Source organism: Boleophthalmus pectinirostris, unplaced genomic scaffold, assembly GCF_026225935.1.
Source record: "Boleophthalmus pectinirostris isolate CB_2022bp ecotype Guang Dong unplaced genomic scaffold, ASM2622593v1 HiC_scaffold_1, whole genome shotgun sequence".
In the NCBI taxonomy this organism is placed as follows: Eukaryota; Metazoa; Chordata; class Actinopteri; order Gobiiformes; family Gobiidae; genus Boleophthalmus; species Boleophthalmus pectinirostris.
The window spans coordinates 1,208,885-1,233,134 of NW_026570970.1; the positions used below are offsets into that span (position 1 = coordinate 1,208,885).

At 44.0% G+C, this 24,250-nt stretch overlaps 3 protein-coding genes across 4 annotated transcripts in view; 2 read left to right on the top strand and 1 right to left on the bottom strand.

Annotated features, from left to right (window-relative positions):
* LOC110165802 (NACHT, LRR and PYD domains-containing protein 3-like) overlaps window positions 1-7,044 on the top strand; it is a 155,503-nt gene extending 148,459 nt beyond the window's left edge. Inside the window, 1 exon segment of the mRNA XM_055148806.1 lies at window positions 6,187-7,044. Within this exon segment, the coding sequence (XP_055004781.1) occupies window positions 6,187-6,806 (620 nt within the window). The 3' untranslated portion in view covers window positions 6,807-7,044.
* The window catches only part of LOC129407590 (plancitoxin-1-like), an 80,810-nt gene that overhangs the window by 21,434 nt on the left and 35,126 nt on the right, over window positions 1-24,250 (top strand). The window lies entirely within an intron of this gene.
* On the bottom strand, window positions 12,711-21,122 carry LOC110170120 (uncharacterized). 2 transcript variants are annotated; one of them, XM_055149050.1, is made up of 2 exons: window positions 20,917-21,122; window positions 12,711-15,006 (listed from the first exon to the last, which is right to left on the bottom strand). In XM_055149050.1, the coding sequence occupies exon 2, from the start codon at window positions 14,739-14,741 to the stop codon at window positions 13,689-13,691; it is 1,053 nt and encodes a 350-aa protein (XP_055005025.1). In that variant the 5' UTR covers window positions 14,742-15,006; window positions 20,917-21,122; the 3' UTR covers window positions 12,711-13,688. The 2 variants fall into 2 exon arrangements, with proteins under 2 accessions (XP_055005025.1, XP_055005019.1); XM_055149044.1 differs by having other exon boundaries at window positions 12,711-15,009.

A 24,250-nucleotide genomic window follows, 5' to 3' on the forward strand; every position in this document is an offset into this window, starting at 1 on the left:
GTTAGTTGTGGTAGACAAAGATCCTTGAAAAATGTGTCTTCTTGAGTTGGGTCTTTTGATGAACTGTACAATGACGAATAAAACAGTTTGAAGACATTATTCATTTGTTGGGGTGATTGAGGCGACTCCCCTGCTGAGTTCTTAACTGCAGAGATGATCGATTTTTTTTTCTAATGTCGTTTCCTCATCACAAACCGACCTGGAGTTGGTCCCGGTCAAGCAGAAGTAAACACCAAGACCAAAAATCCAAGTAAATTCATCTGATATAAAAGTGTATTGAACAGATACATATGTTCTCTAGTTTATGAAACTGTTGACCTTTTTTCTGTTCCATTTTTGGTTCTAAAGTTCCATCTGTTTTAAACAGACCATGAATGAAACATGGAACAAAAATTATTTCCCAAATTTCAAAGACAAAATCATGTAAACAAATGTTTGTATTTCATCATATCTTGTGTTATTCCATCTTTGAACTGTAGATGAAGGGACAGGATTTAAAAAAAAAAATGTATTTAAAATGATAAAAATGTTCTTAAAAGGACTGACATATTTTATAGAAATAGTTTCTTTCATTTTGAAGTAATATTAAAGTTTTCAGAAGAAGCTCCTCCTTGAGCCCCTGGTATTTCTCTAGTTTCTCATGTTCCTTTTTCCTGATATTTCCATCTCTTGGTGTTGTGATGTTCCACCACGGCTCTGCTCTGTTTCTTCTCCACCTCCACTATGTCTGGTTGGTCCATCTCCATCCTGTCAGTCTGTATCTGAAGTCCCACAGGATCTTGGCTCGGTCGTTCTCCACAACCTTTGGAGGTGTTTCCCACCTTGATCCTGGGGTCTCCAGCTCGTACTCTGCACAGATGTTTCTGTGACTGTGGCTCCTCTTGGTTCTGTGGCTCCATGTTTGTTTCCCTGCAGCATCTGACACCTGCAGTTCTGTGCTGGACTGTCTCAGGAGCCTCTTTGCACAGTCGACACCGTGGGTCTGGTCTGGTGTGGTAGATCTGGATCTCTGTTGCTCGAGTGCTCAGGTCCTGCTCCTGAGCTCCAGGATGAGCCTCTGTGTGTCCTTCAGACCCTCTCCAGACATTGGTAGGATTTCTTGATATCAGCCTCTTCAGTTCTGTTCTGGTGGTTCATGTAGGGGTTTGTCCTGCCATGATGGTCTCTCCAGCTCCTCTTCCTCTGGACCCCACTGTCTGAGACCTTCTCTGAGCTCCTCATCTGTCGGGGCCTTGTCCTTGATGTTCTCAAGGAGCTTGGATGTTTCATCCTGGACAGTGGTTCACACTCACTAGTCCTCGGCCTCCTTCCTTCCGGCCTGCGTTCAGTCTCAGGGTGTTGGATTTGGGATGAACCCTCCACATGGTCAGGAGCTTTTGTGTCTTAACATCTGTGGTCTGTATCTCCTCCTTTGGTCAGTGCATGATTCCTGCAGGATCTGATCACTGACAGGGTGTAGCTGTTTATTGCCTGGGCCTTGTTCTTCCATTGAGCTGCTTCTTAGGACTTGTCTGACTCTTTGCAGGTATTTGGCCGTAGTTGCTTTCCTTGTTGCCTCTTCGAGGAGCCATTTGCTTGTGGGACACCAAGGTACTTGTAACTGTCCTCAACGTCTCCTATTGTTCCCTCTGGGAGTGAGACCCTCTGTGTGTTCTACCTTCTCTCTCTTTGTCACCATCCTGCTACATTTGTCAAGCTTGAATGACATCCCAGTGTCTGTGCTGTAGATCCTGGTGGTGTGGATCAGTGAGTCGATGTCTCGCTCACTCTTAGTTGTACAGCTGATGTCGTCCATGTAGAGGAGGTGACTGATGTTGGCCCCATTTCTGAGTCGGTATCCATAGCCAGTGCGGTCGATGATTTGGCTGAGGGGGTTCAGATGCAGAACAGTAGTGGGGACAGTGAGTCTCCTTGGTATATGCCACATTTGATGGACACTTGTGCAAGTGGCTTCCCATTGGCTTCAAGGGTGGTTTTCCACAACCACATCGCGTTTGCAATGAAGACTCTTAGAGTCCTGTTGATATTGTACAGCTCCAAACACTCAGTGATCCATGTGTGTGGTATTGAGTCAGAGGATTTCTTGTAATCAATCCAGGCAGTGCACAGGTTGGTCTTTCGGGTTTTGCAGTCGCGGGCGACTGTTCGGTCAACCAGGAGTTGGTGCTTGGCTCCCCTGGTGTTTTTGCCGATGCCCTTCTGTGCTGTGCTCATGTATTGATCCATGTGCTGCTTATCTTAGCTGCGATGATGCCTGACATGAGCTTCCATGTTGTGGAGAGACAGGTTATTGGTCGATAGTTGGATGGGACTGCACCCTTTGAGGGATCCTTCAGGATCAGGATCGTACACCTTTGGGTTATTATTATTATTTGTGCTGCCAGGTGCTCGTGGAAAGCAGTGAGCTTCTTTAGCCAGTATGTATGGATCATGTCAGGGCCTGGTCTGGTTTTTCATACCTGAGACATTATTATATATATATATATATATATATATATATATATATATATATATCTATAGATATATATACGCTCCTGACTGACACTTCGATTTCGAAATATGGTCCCTGGCTCCAGATGAGCCGCTCTAAGTGCTGGCCTCCATGAGCTTCATTTGGAGCTGAGCTGTGGGTGACGTCACACTCAGAACACTTCTTCACACAGTGTGTGGTTCCAGGTTCTGGAGGAGCAGGTCCTGAGGTTTGTCCAACAGCAGCTGCAGAGGCTCCACAGGCTCCTGGCCTCAGATTACCCAGAATGCTCCGAGAGTGAGGAGGAGGAGAGCAGAGAGGTTCTGAACATCACCCTGGACTTCCTGAAGAGGATGGACCAGGAACATCTGGCCCAGCGCCTGAGAACAGTAAGAACCTCCAGATGCCCTCCCATCCTCCTGTATCCCTGTGTGTCAGGTCCCTCCCCGTGTGTCAGGTCCCTCCCCGTGTGTCAGGTGCCCTCCCCGTGTGTCAGGTCCCTCCCTGTGTGTCAGATTTCCTCCTGTATGAAATATGTGACATGTTTGACATTCTAACTCTTGTGTGTTGTTTAAAGGGAGTAAAGTTGGATTCAGAGATAAACTGAAGTGTGATCTGCAGCAGAGGTTCAGCCGTGTGTTTGAGGGCGTGGCTAAAGCAGGAGACTCCGCCCCCCTGACCCAGATCTACACAGAGCTCTACATCACAGAGGGCGGAGCCTCAGAGGTCAACCAGGAACATGAGGTCAGACACGTGGAGACGGTGTCCAGGAGACCTCCTCCTGAGATCGCCATCACATGTCATGAGCTCTTTAAACCCCGCCCACATTCACCACAGCCAATCAGATTAGTGCTGACGAAGGGCGTGGCCGGCGTGGGGAAAACAGTGTCTGACTCAGAAGTTCGGTCTGGACTGGGCTGAAGGCCGGGCCCACCAGGACCTCCAGCTGCTGTTCCCCTTCACTTTCAGAGATCTGAACGTGCTCAGAGACACACAGTTCAGCCTGGTGGAGCTGCTGCACCACTTCTTCAGTCCATCCAAAGATCTCTGCAGCTTCCAACAGCTCCAGGTGCTCTTCATCTTTGACGGTCTGGACGAGTGCAGACTTCCTCTGGACTTCGGCCGAACCCGGGTCCTGAGCGACCCCACAGAGTCCGCCTCAGTGCACGTGCTGCTGGTGAACCTCATCAGGGGGAGCCTGCTTCCCTCCGCTCTCCTCTGGATAACCACGCGCCCCGCCGCGGCCAATCAGATCCCTGCTGAGTGCGTCTCCATGGTGACAGAGGTGCGAGGGTTCGCCGACCCGCAGAAGGAGCAGTACTTCAGGAAGAGGTTCAGAGACCAGGCCACGGTCGTCATCTCCCACATCAAGAGCGTCCGCAGCCTCCACATCATGAGCCACATCCCGATCTTCTGCTGGATCCTCTCCACAGTTCTACGGAAGCTTCTGGAACAAACAGAACCAGAACTGCCCCGGACTCTCACACAGATGTACGTCCACTTCCTGGTGGTGCAGGCCAAAGTCCAGAACATCAAGTATCAGCAGGGATCAGGGGAGGACCTTCACTGGACTCCAGAGACCAGGGAGATGGTGAAGTCTCTGGGAAAAGTGGCCTTTGAGCAGCTGCAGAAAGGAAACCTGATCTTCTACGAGAGTGACCTGAGCGAGTGTGGGCTGGACGCTGCAGCGGCCTCAGTGTACTCCGGAGTGTTCACACAGGTCTTTAGAGAGGAGCCAGGCCTGTACCAGGACAAGGTCTACTGCTTCATCCATCTGAGTGTGCAGGAGTTTCTGGCTGCTCTTCACGTCCATCAGACCTTCTACAGCTCTGGAGAGAACCTGCTGGAGACACCACACTCCTCTGAGAGTCCAGACCCTGAGGCCTTCTACCGCTCTGCTGTGGACCAGGCCTTACAGAGTCCAAACGGACACCTGGACCTGTTCCTGCGCTTCCTCCTGGGGCTGTCTCTGCCGACCAATCAGAAGCTGCTGCAGGGTCTGCTGACTCACACAGGAAGTGACCCGACCAATCAGGAGACATTAAAGTTCATCAAACAGAAGCTGGATGAAGAGGGTCTGTCTGCAGAGAGAAGTCTGAACCTGTTCCACTGTCTGAACGAGCTCAACGATGGCAGTTTGGTGCAGGAGATACAGAAGAACATGAGAAGATACCTCTCTGAAGGAACCATGTCTCCTGCTCAGTGGTCTGCTCTGTCCTTCGTCTTACTGTCCTCAGACTCAGACCTGGAGGAGTTTGACCTGAAGAAATACCAGGCTTCAGAAAGAGCTCTCCTGGGTCTGCTGCCGGTGGTCAGAGCCTCCACCAAAGCCCTGTGAGTCCAGACTGTATTTAAACTCTTGTGTGGAGGTTCTAGTCTCTAATGTCCCTCTCTGTCCTCAGACTGTATTTAAACTCTTGTGTGGAGGTTCTAGTCTCTAATGTCCCTCTCTGTCCTCAGACTGTATTTAAACTCTTGTGTGGAGGTTCTAGTCTCTAATGTCCCTCTCTGTCCTCAGTCTTTGTGGCTGTGGTCTGTCTCCTCACAGCTGTGCTCCTCTGGCCTCAGTCCTCAGCTCCTCCAGTCTCACACATCTGGATCTCAGTCACAACGACCTCCAGGACTCAGGAGTGGAGCTGCTGTGTTCTGGACTGAAGAGCGCCCCCTGCAGACTGGAGACGCTCAGGTGAGACGCTCCCATGATGCACTCTGCCCCCTTGTGTCCACATGAGTGTAATGCTGTGTCTTTAGGCTGTCTGGATGTCTGGTCTCAGAGAGGGGCGGGGCTGCTCTGGCCTCAGCTCTGAGCTCCGCCCCCTCCCACCTCAGAGAGTTCGACCTGAGCTACAACCATCCAGGACCCTCCGCCGAGCTCCTGACCGCTCTACAGGACCAGCGCCCCCTGCTGTCTGTCAGGTGAGACTGCGCTTGTGTCTGTGAGAGACTAAGACCTGTCCGAGATCACGGCCCATCAAGACCATCTTTATAATTTTCTACATTTATTTATATTTTACGATCACTGGAGAACATGTTTATCACTGTTTTTATAAATCTATCTCTAGTTCATCTGATTAATGTTGATTTAAGTTTAAATAAACCTGCCCTTTTTTAGACCCTCACCCACTGTTTGAGAACCTCTTCTTTGAGCCAACTTCCATTGGTTTTTACAGAAAACTGCTTCAAGATCAAGGAAGAGGGAAGATTTAGCAGCCTCTTCACATTTATAAAACCCAATGCTCATCGTGACAACCACAAACACATCTGTGCACTTTTATTAGAGGAACTTCAGCCACATGTGACTGTAGACCTGCTCTGTGTGGACATCGTCACACGAGTTTGGTGTAGTTTTTACTTTGCATTTCCTCTTGCTCTTCTAATCAGTGCATTGAGGAGGGGGCGCTGTCTGGCCTCTAGTCTGGGTTCTAGTCCATGGTTGGTCCTGGTCTGGTCCTGGTCTGGTCCTGGTCTGGTCTAAACTGGACTTGTGTGTTTCAGGTTGGATCCTGCTGGAGAGCGCTGGATGGTCCCAGGTCTGAGGAAGTGTGAGTTTGTTTTGTTTCCTTCACACAGTAAAGTGCAGAGAACAGCTAGGTCAACCAGCTCATTCACTCAGGTCATTCACTCAGGTCATTCACTCTGTTTGAAATGGGTCTGAATCTCTGTTAAACATAGACTCAATCAGGACAAAAGACTGAGGTGAAGTGTTTGTGTTTCAGACTCCTGTGACGTTTCTCTGGACCCAAACTCAGCTCACAGACTTCTGCTTCTGTCTGAGGACCATCGGACTCTGACTCGAGCGAAGGAGGATCAGGAGTATCCAGATCATGAGAACAGGTTCACAGACTATGTTCAGGTCCTGAGCTGCACTGGCCTGAGGGGGCGCTGTTACTGGGAGGTGGACTGGAGCGGGAGGGTTTATATTGCAGTGAGTTACAGAAAGATCAGTAGAAAAGGACCGGAACGGGAGTGTGGGTTTGGAAGCAATGATCACTCCTGGAGTCTGGGGATGACTGATGATGGAGTGTACTATGTTATTCACAACAGAAACTCCGCACGACTCCAACGCTCCTGTCAATCAAGGAGAGAGGGCGTGTCCTCTGGTAAAGGGGGCGTGTTCTTTGGCAGAGTGGGCGTGTTCCTGGACTCTGAGGCTGGAGCTCTGTCCTTCTATGACGTCTCCTCTGATGGAGAACTGTTCCACCTCTGGACCTTCTCCTCGTCCTTCTCTGAGCCTCTGTTTCCAGGGTTTACACTGTGGGATAAAGAAGGTTCCTCTGTGACTCTGGTGAAAGAGACGGAACAAAACAGAAGAGAAGCTGGACTTGTCCCACGATGACGACGCGAGAACAAAAGATAAAGAGAAATAAGAACAAAATGGAGCTTCAGTGTCATTACAGAAATTTGACTTTGACTCAAATAAAAACTAAACACAGAAACTGAACGAGGTCAAAGTGACTGTTCTTCATATATAAACAGAGAGAGGAAGGGTCATATCGTCCATGAGGTCGTCTGTGGTTTTAAGTGTCTGTATATCGTCCGTGCTGCTGATTAAACCGATGTGTCTTTCCATTTCACTGATGACCTCTTTTGTGTGTGTGGGGCTTTGCTCATTTACATTTGTGGATTTAATATTTTGGGCAGTGAATCAGTTGAAGATGTGGGTTCTGTTACTTCGGTGGTTTCTTTTATCGTATATCAGTATCAGGGGTAGTTGAGTATCGGGGGGGGTTGAGTATCGGGGGTTGAGTATCAGGTTGAGTATTGAGTATCGGGGGGTTGAGTATCGGGGGTTGAGTATCAGTATCGGGGGTTGAGTATCGGGGTCTGTGAGTATCGGAGGAAGCGTCTCTTTGTCAAACGTCTCCTCATGAACAGCTGATGTTCTGATGTTCTGATGTTCTGATGCAGGGAGCTTCTGTTCTTTATAAAACTCCTCAGTTCTTGTTAGGAGACTTTTTGTCTTTAAGTTTCATGAGGTGTTATGTTTTTTTGATGCTTCAACTGTACGATTACTGACAGTGAATTATCTGAACTTCAGCAGCACATAAACATTTCTGAGATAATTGATACAATATCTGTAACACAAAAGGGAAAAGCCCCTGGCCCTGATGGAAACAAATATAGAATTCTACAAGAAATGTTCAAAAACTTTAGCTCCCTTTTATTCAGAATGTACAATGAATGTCTGAGTCCAGAGACTCTACCACAAAGTCTGTCAGAAGCTTCTATAACTCTGAATTTAACACAAGGAAGAGATGAAACAAACTGTAGCTCCGACCGTCCTATTTCTCTTTTAAATTCAGATTACAAAATCCTTGCTAAGTTTTTAGCTTTACACCTTGAATTTATTATGCCCAACATTATATCGACCGATCAAACCGGCTTCATGAAGACCTGTCATTCATGTCAAACATTCATCGACTCCTTGACATTTTAATGGCTCCTGCATCCACTGAGACTCCTGAAACAGTCGACTCACTGGACGTGGAGAAGGAATTTGATCATGTGGAGTGGAGGTAAATGATGGAAGTTTTAAAAAGATTCAATTTTGGCCCCAAAATAAACTGGACAAGCTTCTTCACTCATGACCTGAGGCACCTGTCACCACAAATGGAGTTCGCTTCACCTTACTGTAGAGGCACTCGTCAAGAGTGTCCCCTGAGCCCACTCCTCTGCGTCTTTAGAATCGAACCATTATCAGTCTCTTTGAAATCAGACTTTTATAAAGGAATTTCACAATATAATCTAGAAAACAAAGAATCACAATATACAGATGATTTCTTATGACTCATTTCTGACCCAATCCCCACTTTCTCTCAAATAAAACCTAAAAAGGTTCCATATATATTAAGTTAAACATTGTTAAGAGTGAGTGTTTCCCGGTGAATCATTTGGCTTCTCAGATCTCTGGGCATCTCTATCATTTTAAATTTTGCAAATAGAACTTGAAGTATTTGGGCAAATGCTCTAACATGTCAGATCAGTGTGAATATAACTTCCCTTCAATCATTTCAAATCTGAAATTGGACTTAGATAAGTGGAACAACTTGTATATTTCAATTACTGGAAGAGTTCAGTGTGTAAAGATGAATGTACTTCCATGTTTTCTACATTTCTGGGCTCGACATTAACAGTCGTCCAGTCGACTGAGTAACTGGACACTTTGAGTGGACAAGTGTGTTTTTCCTGTGCTTTCTGTGTGCTGCTGATTAAAATGTCTTTTCCTGTTATAGATTCATCTGTGACATTTATGACGAGGAAAGAGAGAAGTTCCTTCAAAAACTGAATGCAGTAAAATACGTCTCTTTTAACTGTTGGGGCCACAGACTGTGTCGTTACTGAAAACAAACTAATGTATGTTTGTTTTTTATCACCTGAAGGACCAGTCAATGCCGACTTTTCCATTCAACATCTAAAACACCAGTGCAGCTGGGATCTATGATCCATTCAAGCAGGTAAATTCAAATCTCAAATGACTAATACTGTAAATATTTTCCCGTCTACATCTGAGTTTTACATTTTCTTATATTTGAAGAAGTTGGGGTTGACACGTGGCAGGAGCGTCTGGTTGGTTTTGGAAGTGATGCGGCTGCAGTCAGTCTGGGTTTGAAAAGTGTGCGGCTGCACGTCTGCAGAAGGATGTGGAGCATTTGGTGTCTGTGCACTGCACAGTTCATCGTCTTGAGCGACAAAAAATAATTGTTGGATGGAGGAAATGCAAGTGATGCTCAAACACATGTATGAACAGTATAATTATTCTCCAAAAGCCACGCGAGAGCTCAGACTGACTGCAGGAGGAAAAGGTTCTGAATCCATCAAACCTTCATGTACCCGCTGGCTTCCATATGTGCATCATCAAGGTTAACTTCAAAAATAGGAATATATTTTTAAATGTATCATCCACATGAAATCACAAATTCATTCATTTAAATTATTTGTAATTTATAATAAAGTTGTTGCTGTTTTACAGATTGTGGGACAGTTATTCAGTCCATTTTGAAGATATGACAAGTCCTGAAAGACGCCCTGAGCCTCTGCCCCAGTGTCAGGAAGAGAAACATGTAACACACTACCTCAGAAAATCTGACAATGTCCTCTTCCTCCTCTTCATGTGCGACACGCTGGACCACCTCACCACATGAAGCAAAATGTTTCAAAAGGACAAAATCACCGTGGACCAGGCAGTCGAAGCCAGGAATCATGTGTCTGTGACATCACTGCCCTGAAAATGGAAATGGGCCTCAAATGTCCCAGTTTTACCGAGCTGTGACAGAGACAACAGAAAACAAAGGTTGTGCTCTTTGAAAATGCTTCTTTGTTCATCCTCAAAACAGAACGAGCTCAAGTCATTGGTAAAGTACAAGTCTAAAATCACTGATCTTAGTTTAAAAGTCAAGAGTGGACACAGCATCATTCTCAAAAGTTCAAACACATTCAGTCATCAGTCTTTTAGATGATCGTCTCAGTGATCTGCTGTTGTAAAATTCAGGGCACTAGATCCATCATCATGGCCCCTGTTCCTTCCAAATGACATTACTGTAGAGGAACGTTTCAGGGAAAGTGGTGTAAAAGAAATGAGAACACTTGTAGAGTTCTACAAAGAGCTTCTTGAAAATGAAGGAATAGAAGTTCAGGAGGCTCTGTCAGACCACAGCCAGTACAAGATGTTTGTAGACAAGAGCAGCACTTCCACTGACGGAGCTTTTATGAACATGAACAGTCAGGTGTGTGAAATATGCCAAGATGATTTTTACAAACATAATCTAACCACACATCCTTTCATTATTTGTCCAGAGGAACGACGTGAAAGGTTCAAATCTTGGTCCTGTTGATGGAGCTCTCCCTGATTGTGCCTGTAAACACCGCTGACTGTGAGTGTGGCTTTTCAACTTTCAAAAGAATCAAGACTGACTGGACCAAGCCTGAAGTACAGCAGCTTCAGAGGCTGCTGCTTCTGTCTGTAGAAGCTCCTCCACTTGAACAGTTTGAGGCAGAAGCAGCAGAAGCAGCGATGGTGCCAAAGCAGACAAAGAAAACCAAGACCAGGGTTTAATCCATAGATTCACAGACAGAGTGAAGAAGGAGATTAATAACACATTTAAATAGAACTTTAAAAAGTGTAAAAAGTTTATCCATTTAAGTATTTGTTCTTTTATATGTATCATTTCATATTTATACATCTATATTTATGTGTTCATCATCAAAAAACTAACCTGGAAATATCACACCCAACATGTTTGTAGAAAATGATGAAGTCGTTTGGTATTTAGAGTAAAGTTGGCTCCTGTATAAATGTTTCATGTGTGATTGTTACGGCTCGCGGTCTGTCTCCCCGTTTGTATTACCGCGTGTATCTTCCGTGTTTGCATGTCCCGTGTGGTGCCTGGTGTCTGACTGGTGGCCGTGGTTCCGATGCTGTGGTCTGGTTCCGACGTCCCTTGTGCTGTGGCTGGAGGATTGACGTCCCGTTCCTCCAATCCCGTCCTTCCACATCCTTCCACAACAATCACCTCGACCAATAAAAGTGCTGTGCTCCTGTCCCTCCTGGCGGCTGGACGGCAGTTTCAGTTCGCCCCTCACATCTTTAGACTTTCGCTCGTTGATATTGTAAAGTGTGTTTGGTATTATAATTTTTAGTTTTGCCAGTTTGGCTCGGCCCTTGGGCAGTGTTTTTTGTTGCTGTTAAATACCTTAGTTTATGAGTGGTTTAGTAAATTTGTGGAATTCTGAAATATCAAATGTGAACGTTTATTTATTTTTTTGTTATTGTACTTACCTACACCACTTTATAAAACCCATTTACTTTACATCATATCTGGTTTGTGTTACTTTCCTTTGTCCCTAGCACTGGGTTGTAACAGTGATGACTTTATATGATAGTTTCATCTGTCCTTACATCATGTTTTGTGACATGGTTTGGGCTTCTACATGTAAGATTATCTCAACAAGATTTTATTAATACAAAGACATTTTTAAGAATTATGAATTATTCACACCTACAGGGACCTAGTGCGGCGCAGCGTCCCTCGACCAATCAGAATCCAGCATGTTTGGACGTGAAGTGTGTTCTGAACAGTGTTGGGAAATTTACTTTTAAAATGTAATCCCCTACAGATTACAGATTACACACCCAAAATGTAGTTTGTAACAGAATCCATTAAATGACTTAAAGTGAGTAATGTAATCTGATTACTTTGGATTACTTGATTTGTTGTAGAGAAACAAAGACGAGGAAATCTTCACATAAGAAGTTTTATCTGATAAAAGAAAATAAAAAGTCCAAACTTTACTGAACCAAATTAAAAAATATTATTGATAGAAAACGAAGAAACACGTCCACACAGCAGGATTTAGTCCTGTTAAATCCTGGTTTAGTCCTGGTTTAGTCCTGGTTTGAATGGAATTACTGAATTAAAAAAACAGAAAAACAAAACAAAAGGGATTTAGCCCCAAAATGTGAAAACAGTAAAATTCCTCTGTGTAATCCATTTATTTTCAACAAAGTAACTGTAATCCAATTACCACTCACTTAAACAGTAACTGTAACTGAATACAGTTACTCATCATTTGTACTCTGATTACTCCAGTACATGTAATCTGTTACTCCACAACACTGGTTCTGAATTGTACTCACCTCCCGGCAAACTCTGTCCGATCGTTATCACCGCCAGGTTTCCCCAGACAGAGTTCACCAGGTGTCAGGGAATTCTACCAAAAGACATTAAAATACATTAATAAAGACACACCAGAAAGAGACGGTAATAAAGTATACTTGCGCAAGGAGAGTTTGCGAACAAATGTCTGTCAGCTCCCTGACCTACTCTGCTCGACAACTCTCCAAGTCACACTTTTATTGAGAATCATTTTCACAGATAAACATACTTGATGACATCACAATACATTTCACATGTTATCTTATAACTAACAATCGTCAAACTGAACCACCCTCCCATTTCACACTTGATTACATATCCTAAAAGATAGACAATGACCCAAGGCCTTTAGTTTTAACATGAGATGGGACAAACCCAGAATCGTTGGCGCCCATAGTAGATTAGCTTAATCGGTTGACAATGTCATTCATGTCACGTACATCCTGAACCAAAACAGACCCAAAGCAATGTTGATTACACCATGATTAATATTTAAATGTTTCACTCTTTAAATGATTAATACTTTAATGAAAGAATTACATATATAAATGAGTAACACTTACATGATTAATACTGAAATCAAAGAAATACATTTATATCATATCAATTCTCTAACATTTCCCTCCTGTTTATCAATATTGCTTTACCTCAGAGTACTATAACTTCTAAGCAGATTTTCTATAGCCTCGTCATTTTGCATATTCTAAACAGAATTTTCTTCTTGAGTGTAGTCCAGATTCAAATTAGCTAGTAATGCTTCACATTCTTCAGCTACATGAATTTCAATTTTCTCAAACATCCTGTCAAAAACTCTTAATAGGAGCAAGCGTATGCATGGAATACAACAACACCCACATAACACAAACACACTTATGCAAATAAGCAGTGATGTGAATATGGATAACACAATGTTTTTCCACGACCCAAATGTGGAGTTAAACCACTCTTCTATAATATTGTTAACCCCTGATTGCTCGTGCATGGTATCGGCGAACATTTGCAGACCCTGTAAGGTTCTGGTAACTGATCCGTCTGCTGCCGTGTTGTTCGGGATAAATAAACAACACTGTCCTTTGAAAAATGCGCAGACCCCTCCCCTCTCTGCGAGGACCATATCAAGCGCTAATCTATTTTGATAAGCTATCGCGGAGGTGGCGTGCAGCTGCTCAGCTAAAGCTTTTCCTAAAGCTAAAGTGTAATTGGTCAGTCTCAGTATTTTGTAGTGGTGATAGTTTATTCTGTCTACATTCTTATGGGGAGTAATTGGAAGTATAGCGGAGATAATCGGAAGACCCTCAAAGCCCGCAGCTATTTGATCTACTAACTTATACTCATTTGGCACCCCTCTAGGTACGCCTATAGCATCAATATAGGTCGGGTCAGGCCCCATAACGGGATAGTCGACGTCTCTTTTTGCCCTAGAGGGAGTCTGGCTTGCTACAATAACAGTCGCTGGAGACACGAGAACTACCCTGGCACAGCGCCCTGTCCAGTGTAGCGGCAGGTGTCCCCTGAGAGTATTCCCCCCACAGTACCACCACAAGTCCTGTCGCTGGTGAGTCAGGTCAATCTCGTTTACCGTCCGAGTCCTGGCACAGAGAGACTGGGAAAGATGACCTACCGAGAGATAGGCCCGCCTTCCCCCTCCTGTTGCTCGTTCTATACATGAAAAGTTGCCTGCAGTCGGGGGGTCTAAATATGGGCGGCTGCGTGTTACTGGCCAATACGGGGTAAGTTGTATGGTCTACTTCACATATTTTGCCCCTGTCGATACCACTCATTATAATTGTCTCACACGTGTCATTATAATATGTTGCAGGCACGACTAATACTGTGGGTCTGGCTTTCATACATACCAAGCAGTCAGTTGCAGTGTTTTGTGCTGCTTGTTGTGCTAATTGAACCCATGTGTTGACGGTAGTATCTACTCCGGTGGCTAGATAGAAAAAGGTGTCTACATCTATTTTTTCGGGCTGTACAGATCCTACCCCCCTTCTCAACGCCACTTCATTGACGTATGCATAGTTATCTGGGAGCAGGGTTATACCTTCTTGTTTACACACCAGTATCTCTGCAAATGGATCTAAGGCGGGCCCAGGATAATAAGCATAAATGCGTAACACTTGACATTCAAACTTATCCTCCTGCCCCCTAAAATCTAAAGTTACAGTGAGGTGGGTGCGTGTTCTAGTTAATGTCAGTATGCGTGCCCATATTTTCGCTGTCTCTGTTGTTGGGTAGGGTGTCCAGTCTGTCCCAGTGTAGGTTGCCACATTTCCCCATGAATTGTCTTCTACCCCCATTATAACATAATAATCACAGTCAGTGTAGCCCCCTACAGCTTGCTCCAACGTTACTTCTCCATATGTAGGTGCACTGTATGGCAGGGTGAATGTTCGTGTGAAGTTAGCAGGTACACACAGCTGTATTATTCTCTCATGACCCATTTCTTTATTGCACAATGACTCTATGGACATTATACTTCTTTTGACTTTACTTATCTCCATGAAGGATATGATTTCCGATGGCTGCGGCTCAGCAGGCTGGAGTTCGAGGCTTTCCCTGGACCCCAGGCTGACGATGATGAAAGCCCACCCTGCGACCAGGTGGCTTGCCATGTTGCAGTGCCCAGGGAGCAGAGGTTACCAGCACGTGCTCCCTGTAAAAACACTGTTCTGCACACGAAGTCCTGCGTCTCTCTTACTCGTCGAGCTCTCGGGACTTACAGTGACTCAGGTGGATCCACCCGTTCCTCCCCTCGACCTTAACAGCGGTGGGAGTGGTCAGCAACACACGGTGTGGTCCCTCGTAACGGTCACTGGCCCAATGCTTCCGTTTGATCACCTTGATGAACACCCAGTCTCCCACGTGGACAGGGCGATGCTGCTGTGAAGAAAGCGGAAGATCCGGCAGATTATTGTTTTCTGAGCAGTCTCTAGCCATTAATGTCTCCTTCATATACTGGGCTAGATCAGGTACAGAGTCAGGTGCATCTCTTGCGTTAATGTCCAGGTCAGGTATTCGGTACGGTCGTCCATACAAAATCTCAAAAGGTGTCAATGTTCTTCCTTCAACTGGTACAATGTGCATATTCAGTTTTACTAGGTCAATGCACTGAGTCCATGGCCTTCCTGTTTCTGCCATAGCCTTGCTCAATTTATTTTTAATTGTTCCATTTGTTCTTTCAACTAGTCCGGCGGATTGGGGGTTGTAGGTACAATGTCTCTTTAAATCTATTTTAAAGTGTTCTCCCAATCTGTCTATCACTTGATTCACAAAATGTGGCCCATTATCACTTCTCATGGTTTCTGGTATACCAAAAGTAGGAATAATATGTTTACACAGGGCTTTTGCTACTGTGAATGAATCAGCTGAAGCTGTGGGAAACATTTCAACCCATCTCGAGAATACATCTATGATTACCAAACAGTATTCCATGCCTTGTACTTTGTTCAATTGGATATAATCCATGTGTATAGCCTGAAATGGATAGCTGGGTCGGGGAATTGCCCTCTTTTTGGCCTCAACTGGCCCTGTGCGTTCTTTTTTACACAGATCAAACATTGTCTACAAAAATTTTTCGAGTAGGTATTGAATCCTATTGTATTGAAATATTGTTCTACTAGTGCCACCATCCCTCCTGTTGAGACGTGACACACTCCATGACTCAATATCGCCCCCCAGTGGAACATGGACTTTGGCAAAAACGGCCTCCCATTTTGTCCCACATATATCTGATCTTTCAGGACGGCCCCCCTTTTCACCCAAGTAGCCTTTTCAGATGCATGCGCTTGCTCTTGCATTATTTGCAAAATATCTTTTGTAGCCTCAGTTACTGTTTCTTGAGCGTATATTCCACACGCTTTCTCTTTTGCTTTCATATCTGCAAACCTGTTCCCATTTGATACAAAATCTGTGCCTTTTGTATGCGCTTCACATTTGCAGATTGCCAATTTCTTTGGTAATTGAACTGCATCTAAAAGATTTTGAAGAAGTTGCTTGTGAGTAACCTCCTTTCCTGTGGTTGTTTTAAACCCTCTTTGCTGCCACTGCCTGCAAAAGATATGTACTGCACTGAAAGCATATTGACTGTCTGTGTAAATTGTGACAGGCTGCCCTTTAAACAATTTACACGCTTCTGTTAAGGCTATTAGTTCTGCTGCCTGTGCTGATAAATTTGAAGGTAGTTTTTCAGATTTTAACAACTCTTTGTCTGTAGTAATAGCATAAGCTACCAAATTCTTTCCCAACTCGTTCTTTCTAGCTGACCCATCTACAAATATTATGCTTCCTTCAGTGAGAGGAATTTCCTGCATATCTGCTCTGGCCTTGTAGACAGTCTCAGATTCGATTACACAATCATGCGGTTCACCGTCTGTTTCAATTGGGAGTAAGGTGGCTGGGTTCAGTGCAGTACATCTCTCTATGTTTAGATGCGGTTGAGACAATAATACTGTCATACACGTTAAATGTCTTGCTGGCGACAAAAATGCCATTTTCGTCTGCAGGAGGAGTGCTGCCACTGCATGTGAAACTTTCAGGGTTAGTGGGTGAAACAGCACTACTTCTGCAGAGGCTGTAACTGCAAGAGCGGCCGCCAGGACTGCCTGTACACAGTGGGGCGTCGCTCTTGCCACTGGGTCTAGCTGCTGAGAATAATAGGCTACTGGCCTATATCTCCCTCCGTGCCCCTGTAACAACACAGACGTCATAAACCCCTCTTTAACGTCTACTGTTTGAACAAAAGGCTTAGTGTAATCTGGTAATGCCAATACAGTTGATTTTATTAACTCGCTTTTTATTTTCTCAAATGCCAAATTTGCCTCCTCCGTCCAGTTTATTTTTTGATTCATTTCCATTGGTTCAGAAAAAATTAAATCTTGAAGTGGCCTAGCCAGGGCTGAGTAATCCAGTATCCAAGCTCTACAGTAATTACACAACCCGAGAAAGGCCATCATTTGCTTTTTTGTCAGCGGTTTTGGACTTTTTTGCACTGCCAATTTCCTATCAGTGCTAACAATTCTTCCTTGAGCGGTTAAGATATGCCCTAGGTACTTTACTTCTGCTTTCCACAGTTGTAATTTAGTTTTGCTCACTTTGTTGCCTGTTTCTGATAAGAACTGGAGGAGCGCAAGTGTGTCTGTCTGGCACTGTTTTTGGTTTTTTGATGCTACGAGAATGTCATCTACATAAGAGATGATTTGGCTGCCCTCTGGCGGTTGAAACGACGAGAGACATGCTGCTAATGCCTCTGAAAAAATTGTTGGTGAATCACAGAAGCCTTGTGCCAATCGCGTAAAAGTGTATCTTTTACCCTTGTACGTGAATGCAAACCAATGCTGACTATCTTCATGAATGCGGATGCTCCAGAATGCATTGCTTAGATCAACGACGGAAAAATATTTGGCTTCTGAGTCAAGTTCATAGAGTAGGGTTTGGGGGTTGGCGACGTTAGCTAGTCTGCGTTGGACTGCCTGATTTACTGCTCTCAAATCTTGTACCAACCTCCACCCTATGGAAGGCTCATGCTTTTTTATTGGGAAGATTGGGGTGTTACAATTTGAATCGGAGCAAGGGACTATTATTCCTGCATCTAATAGTTCATTGATGACCGGAAGAATGCCTGCCTCAGCATCCTTTTTTAGCGGGTATTGTTTCACCTTTGGCCTATGTTCATTTTTGCCTTTGATCACTACCGGTTCAACACCCTTCATTAAGCCTACATCTGATGGGCCCTTGCTCCACAGGGTCTCTGGGATATTTTCTAATGCTCTCTCTTCAATTTCTGTTAGCTGAATTTGTCACACATCATCAGTTTCACTTTTAATATGGACTTGAGGATACAATGTAATTCTCAAGTTTAAGTAGCATCTGGCCCACCCTGTTTGAGTTGAGATTTCTTCCTTCTCTGAGATCTTTTTCCAATCTGTTATCTTGTTAATTTTTATCATGTGTGTTTTAAAATCTTCCCACTCTTCCTCTGGATGTTTTAGTAGCGGGAGATGCGCGGTTGCTTTGTTAGACATTAAGTCTCCTACTCGCATGGGCGGCACCACTTGACACAGAGCTGTGCTATTTTTGACATACAGATAAGGAACGTCACATGACGAGGGCCCACAACTTAGGAGCGCCTCCGAGTAATCTTCATCTGGGCCTGGAGTGGTTTTTACTCTAGTGGTCATGTGAACTTCGTCAGGGTGCATTTCATCATATGGAGCTAACGTTCTAGGTTTTGCCACATTCAACAGGTATTCAGGAATTTTCCGTGGGTCATTCCTAGACACCTCTAACCCCCACCAATAGAATGCGGGGGAGGTAGCCTCCGCTACCATAACGTGTGTGAGGGGGTAGGACGCTACCCTAAACACCCCCTCCTCTGTCGGGAGTAAGGCTAGTTCCAATTGCAAAATGCCGTCTCTCCCTAACAAATTGTGAGGACATTGTGGAGCTAGAACCGCCTGAACCATGCCCGTTATCTCTCTGTTTTCAGGGTTTTGGATTTCTAGTGGGTTACTAAGGGCTACCTTTTTTGCTAGGCCATTGGCCGACATCATGGTTATGCTTTGTTTGCTCTTTTCTATCCCTGTGACATCTCTAAGTACTGTTTTTTCTGCCCCGCTGTCCACTAAGAATAACATTGGTTTCCCATTTACTAAAAGCACAATTTCAGGCCCGGTTTTCGCATGAACGCTCTCTGCTGCTAATAGTATCTGTAATTGTTGTGTCTCTGGGACCGTTACGTCCTGCAGCTGTTGTTTTTCTGGGACCGTTATCTCCTGCAGTTGTTGTGTCTCTGGGACCGTTATCTCTCGTGCTAGTCATGCCCCTGTTTCAGTCTCCTGCTCACAGTCTCTGGCCATGTGGCCTTTTTTGTGACATTTGTAACAATTTCCTTCTTTCCGATCAATGCTTTTTTGGTCTTGCCTTTTGCCCTGAAATTTAGATTTCTTTCCTTTCCCTCTACCCTGGGAATCTCTCACTACCATGTAAATTCCTGTCTCTTGTTGATGCTTCTTTTTCTCTTTTTCAAGAATTACTTTCTCTGCGTGTACTGCGTAAGTCATAAAATCGGTCACGCTAGCCGTGGGTAACGCAACAAAATTTCGCTGAAGCCACTGTTTGATGGGGTCTCTAAGCCCCTGAAGAAGAGCGTTTTTGAATTGCTGTTGAAACGCGCTGTTATCTTCCTGTGCCTCAGGAATGCCGCTGTGTGTTTTGAAAACAGGGAACATTCTGGCCCTGAACTGTACCACGGATTCACTCTCATTTTGTTTGGTCTGGCTTATGATTTCGTAATTTGCTCTTTTGGCATACACAGTTCGCATTTTGGCCAGGACTGGGGCTAAAGAGGACATTACATTAGCATGGGTCACTATGGCGGGGGGTTGTCCTGTTACTGGAGCCCAATCGCCCTTAACCTGAAGCCATTTTAATTGGCATAAATGCATCAGGACTTGCTGCATTTCTACTCCGTTTAAGTAATACGTCGCTTGTAATTGTTCAATCCCCTCTATGCATTCGTTAATATCTTCGTCTGGCTTAATTATATGCTCGGTGGCTTCCAACATATCCTTTTTTGTCCACGTCCTAAATACGCGTATTGTTTCGCTCTGGCCCTCCGCTACGTTTGGATTGGCGACTTCGATCAATGGAAATGCTTCAATATCAGACTCGCATTCATCTGAATTTTGCCCATATCCCACCTCTGGAGACATCAAAATCTTTCTTGCTCCCATCTGAGTGCTCCACTCTCCATATTTAACCTTTGATCTAGTCCCCATGTACGCAGGCGGTGGTTCCTGAGTGTACTGTCTAATGTGTGACGACACGTCTGGAGCAAATCTTTGCGCGGAGATATGTTTCTCTTCTCCCGCTGTCCTTATCACCCCTCCCTCTGCGCTCTCTCTTTTCTCACTGTCCTTGGTTGTGACTGCTGGAGGAGCAGTGGGGGGAGGGCGCTGGGCTGCTGCCGCATCCGGCACCCTTCTCCCTCGGCCCCCTACCTGGGTCTCCTCATCTTCCCCTGGTTTTATAACTGGGCATGCATTTACCCACTGCCTCTTAGCTACCTCTAACCACACCCTACCTTGGCGGGTCTGCTCACCTGGTTTTTTATTTGAACGACCTTTCTGCTTGTCGTGAATCATTAGCTGATTTATCAATTCCTCAAGTAGATGTTTATCGAGCGTAGGTTTAAACCCATATCTTTTTTTCCATTTCTCTAGGTACTTCGTGCTACCTGGAAACTCTTTCTCCATGTGTTTAACCAGCTCCTTCTGTTTTTTGAATACTGTTTTTTCGTCCATGTTAGTTTCGACTATGTGCCGTCGTGAATACAAATGAAGGATGTACAACAGTTTTTGTATAACACTGCTCAAGCAAGCTTCTACTCTTTTTACGGAGCGGCTTGAACCTGGGTGTATATCTCACCGTCGTTATACAATTTCAGTCCCCCACTTGTAGACACTAAGGCGGGTTTAGTAACACAAAAAAAATAGTCCAAAACAAGGTCTGTCAGTCGTCCCTAGGTTTTCTTTTCTGCTTGGTCGACCCTTACTTCATTTCAGTTAGAAATCTGCATTATTCTAACTTATGTGCTTTTGAAAAGGCCTGCAACATTTCAACCCCAGTCATCCAGTTAAGAAAGTACTTTATCCTAACTTTTTGTCCTTTTGACCTGCCTTGGTCTCATACGGATGACTGTTCTACTTTGTTTCAGTTAGAGCTACTTTACTAACTGGGTCGCCACGACCTCCTGGCCTAGTCTCAACAAATGAAGATTTTTCTACTCACTCGTGTCGTTCTGGTGCTCTCCGTTCGAATTCCGTCGGCAGCTCCAGCGAAGGACGATGGCGTGTACTGGCCACGGGAAAAGTGGACTTAGCGAGGCAGTTATCTTCTCACCACCTCGGCTGTGCACAGTCTTGCAGTCCGCGATATCGCCCTCCTCCCGAGCTGCACCCGGAAGTCGGCTCCGAAGGACCAAGTAAATGTCAGGGAATTCTACCCAAAAGACATTAAAATACATTAATAAAGACACACCAGAAAGAGACGGTAATAAAGTATACTTGCGCAAGGAGAGTTTGCGAACAAATGTCTGTCAGCTCCCTGACCTACTCTGCTCGACAACTCTCCAAGTCACACTTTTATTGAGAATCATTTTCACAGATAAACATACTTGATGACATCACAATACATTTCACATGTTTATCTTATAACTAACAATCGTCAACTGAACCACCCTCCCATTTCACACTTGATTACATATCCTAAAGATAGACAATGACCCAAGGCCTTTAGTTTTAACATGAGATGGGACAAACCCAGAATCGTTGGCGCCCATAGTAGATTAGCTTAATCGGTTGACAATGTCATTCATGTCACGTACATCCTGAACCAAAACAGACCCAAAGCAATGTTGATTACACCATGATTAATATTTAAATGTTTCACTCTTAAATGATTAATACTTAATGAAAGAATTACATATATAAATGAGTAACACTTACATGATTAATACTGAAATCAAAGAATACATTTATATCATATCAATTCTCTAACACCAGGCCTGAGGCTCTGGGCTGTAGCTCCTCTGTGGTCGTCCTGTCAGACTTGGCTCCAGTGCCCCACATTGACCCTGGAGGGAGGAGCACCATTTTCATTTCACTCATTTTTACTTCCACTTTGTGCCAAGACAGAAACAAAAATCACACACATGAAGATGAAAACTCTTAAATTAACCCAAACCTGTTCATGACAGAGTTTAAAAAATTAAAAATGATGTGTTTGTTTCTGCACATTGATGAGGAAACTTTACAAATGGCAAAATAAATTACAAACTAAACATAAATTTAACCCAATTTCTTTTCTTGTATTGTGCTGCTTTTATTGTCGTACAAAATAATAATAATGATAAAGAAGCACAGAAGTTTATGGTTTATGGTCGTATAAAATAAAAGGTCATGTTAAAGAAAAGTCTGTGTTTAGTTCAGTCGTGTTTTTCTTGTGGAGACAATATTTCCAGTCGTCTTGGTATTTCTGTAAGATTAGATTTTTATTTGTTTTTTGAAGTGCACAGGTCAAAGGTCAATGCGTCTGAGTCAAAGGGCACGTCTCATTTCTCTTTCCTCGCTTCCTTCTCCTCGATTCTTTTACTCGATCCTCCATTTTTCAGTCAAATGTGCCAAAGCTCAAGGGAAGGAAAGCACAGAGGAAACCTGAGTGAGGATCCAAGAGGCACAGATGTGTGAAAAGAAGTGTGACAGAGAGGAGTTTGTGTTGGACACAGGACAGGAGCAGCAGCAAAGGACGTTTGGACCTGTTGGAGAATCCTGAATCTGACATGAAAACAAATCAAAAATATGTTCAAACACATTGATCCTTTTAAAATAAAGACACTGATCTGACTTTGATTTAAAAGTCCTGAAATAATGACACATTCACCTCAGCTCATGAGGCGTCAAGACCAACGAGTCAAGACCAAGACCGGTCCAAGACCACAGGGTCCAAGACCACAGAGTCCAAGACCACAGAGTCCAAGACCACAGGGTCCAAGACCACAGAGTCCCAGACCACAGAGTCCAAGACCAAGACCACAGAGAGTCCAAGACCACAGGGTCCAAGACCACAGAGTCCAAGACCACAGAGTCCAGACCACAGAGTCCAAGACCACAGAGTCCAAGACCACAGAGTCCAAGACCACAGAGTCCAAGACCACAGGGTCCAAGACCACAGAGTCCAAGACCACAGAGTCCAAGACCACAGGGTCCAAGACCACAGAGTCCAAGACCACAGAGTCCAAGACCAAGACCAGTCCCAGACCACAGAGTCCAAGACCACAGGGTCCAAGACCACAGAGTCCAAGACCACAGAGTCCCAGACCACAGAGTCCAAGACCACAGAGTCCAAGACCACAGAGTCCCAGACCACAGAGTCCAAGACCACAGAGTCCAAGACCACAGGGTCCAAGACCACAGAGACCACAGAGTCCAAGAGTCCAAGACCACAGGGTCCAAGACCACAGGGTCCAAGACCTCTGAGGGTCCAGACCGAGACGAGACTGAGACTTTTAAAGGTTGAGACCGAGACCATGGCCCATCGAGACCAAATCGAGACCATGTTTGTCATTTTCTACATTTATTTGTATTTTACAGTTATTTTGTCACATTTATATCAATGTTTTTATAAATCTGTCTCCATTTTAACACTCGTCCAGTGTCAGACCTCGAGACCGAGAATGAGACCGAGTCCAAACGCAGTCAAGACCAAGATGAGACCAAGTCAGGTCCTGGAGTCCGGCTCTGACTCTTTGGGCTGATACTGACATTTGGGTGTGAAGGATTTTTGTAAACGGCGTCGACGCTGCTCGATCTAAACAAACATGGACCAGAAGAAAGTCTTCAGCCACAGAGACGACTTTACCAAATTTACTGAACTTCAACTTTGGTGAAACTGCAACAATAAACACACAGAAATGTGTCTTAATATCAGAGCCAGATCAAGTTTACGAATTATAAACATCACCAACAATGAAAGTTACAAGAGTTAGCATGACGATTAGCATCGCCACATTAGCATATGAATAACGGACTAATTTCCATAACAATGACGCACAAAAAACGAGCTGACTCATCCATTTCAATCATAAAAGGTAAAATTACAGGTGTATAATTCTGTTTTACCGTGTCAGACTTACAGACGATGTTTAAACAAACACCAAAAGAGAAACAGCAGAACAGAAGAGCGACGTTTGGACGAAGTGAAACACAACTTCTGTCTGACCTTCTTCTACTGTTATTATTAAAACAAACAAACAAACAAAACTATTATTACAAAAAAAAAAAAAAACTATTACAAAAAATAACTATTATTACAAAAAAAAACTATTATTACAAAAAACTATTATTACAAAAAAAACTATTATTACAAAAAAAAATTATATTATATATATTACAAAAAAACAACTATTATTACAAAAAAATATTATTACAAAAAAAAAATTATTATAAAATTATTATTACAAAAAAAAACAAAAAAATCAATTATTATAATAAAAAAATGTTATTACTAAAAAGCAAAAAACTATTATTACTAAAAAAAACAACAAAAAAAATCTATTATTATAATT

Excerpts from the sequence above, each read along its gene's own strand:
- LOC110170120 (XM_055149050.1), bottom strand. The coding sequence starts at position 14,741 with ATGGCAAGCCACCTGGTCGCAGGGTGGGCTTTCATCATCGTCAGCCTG.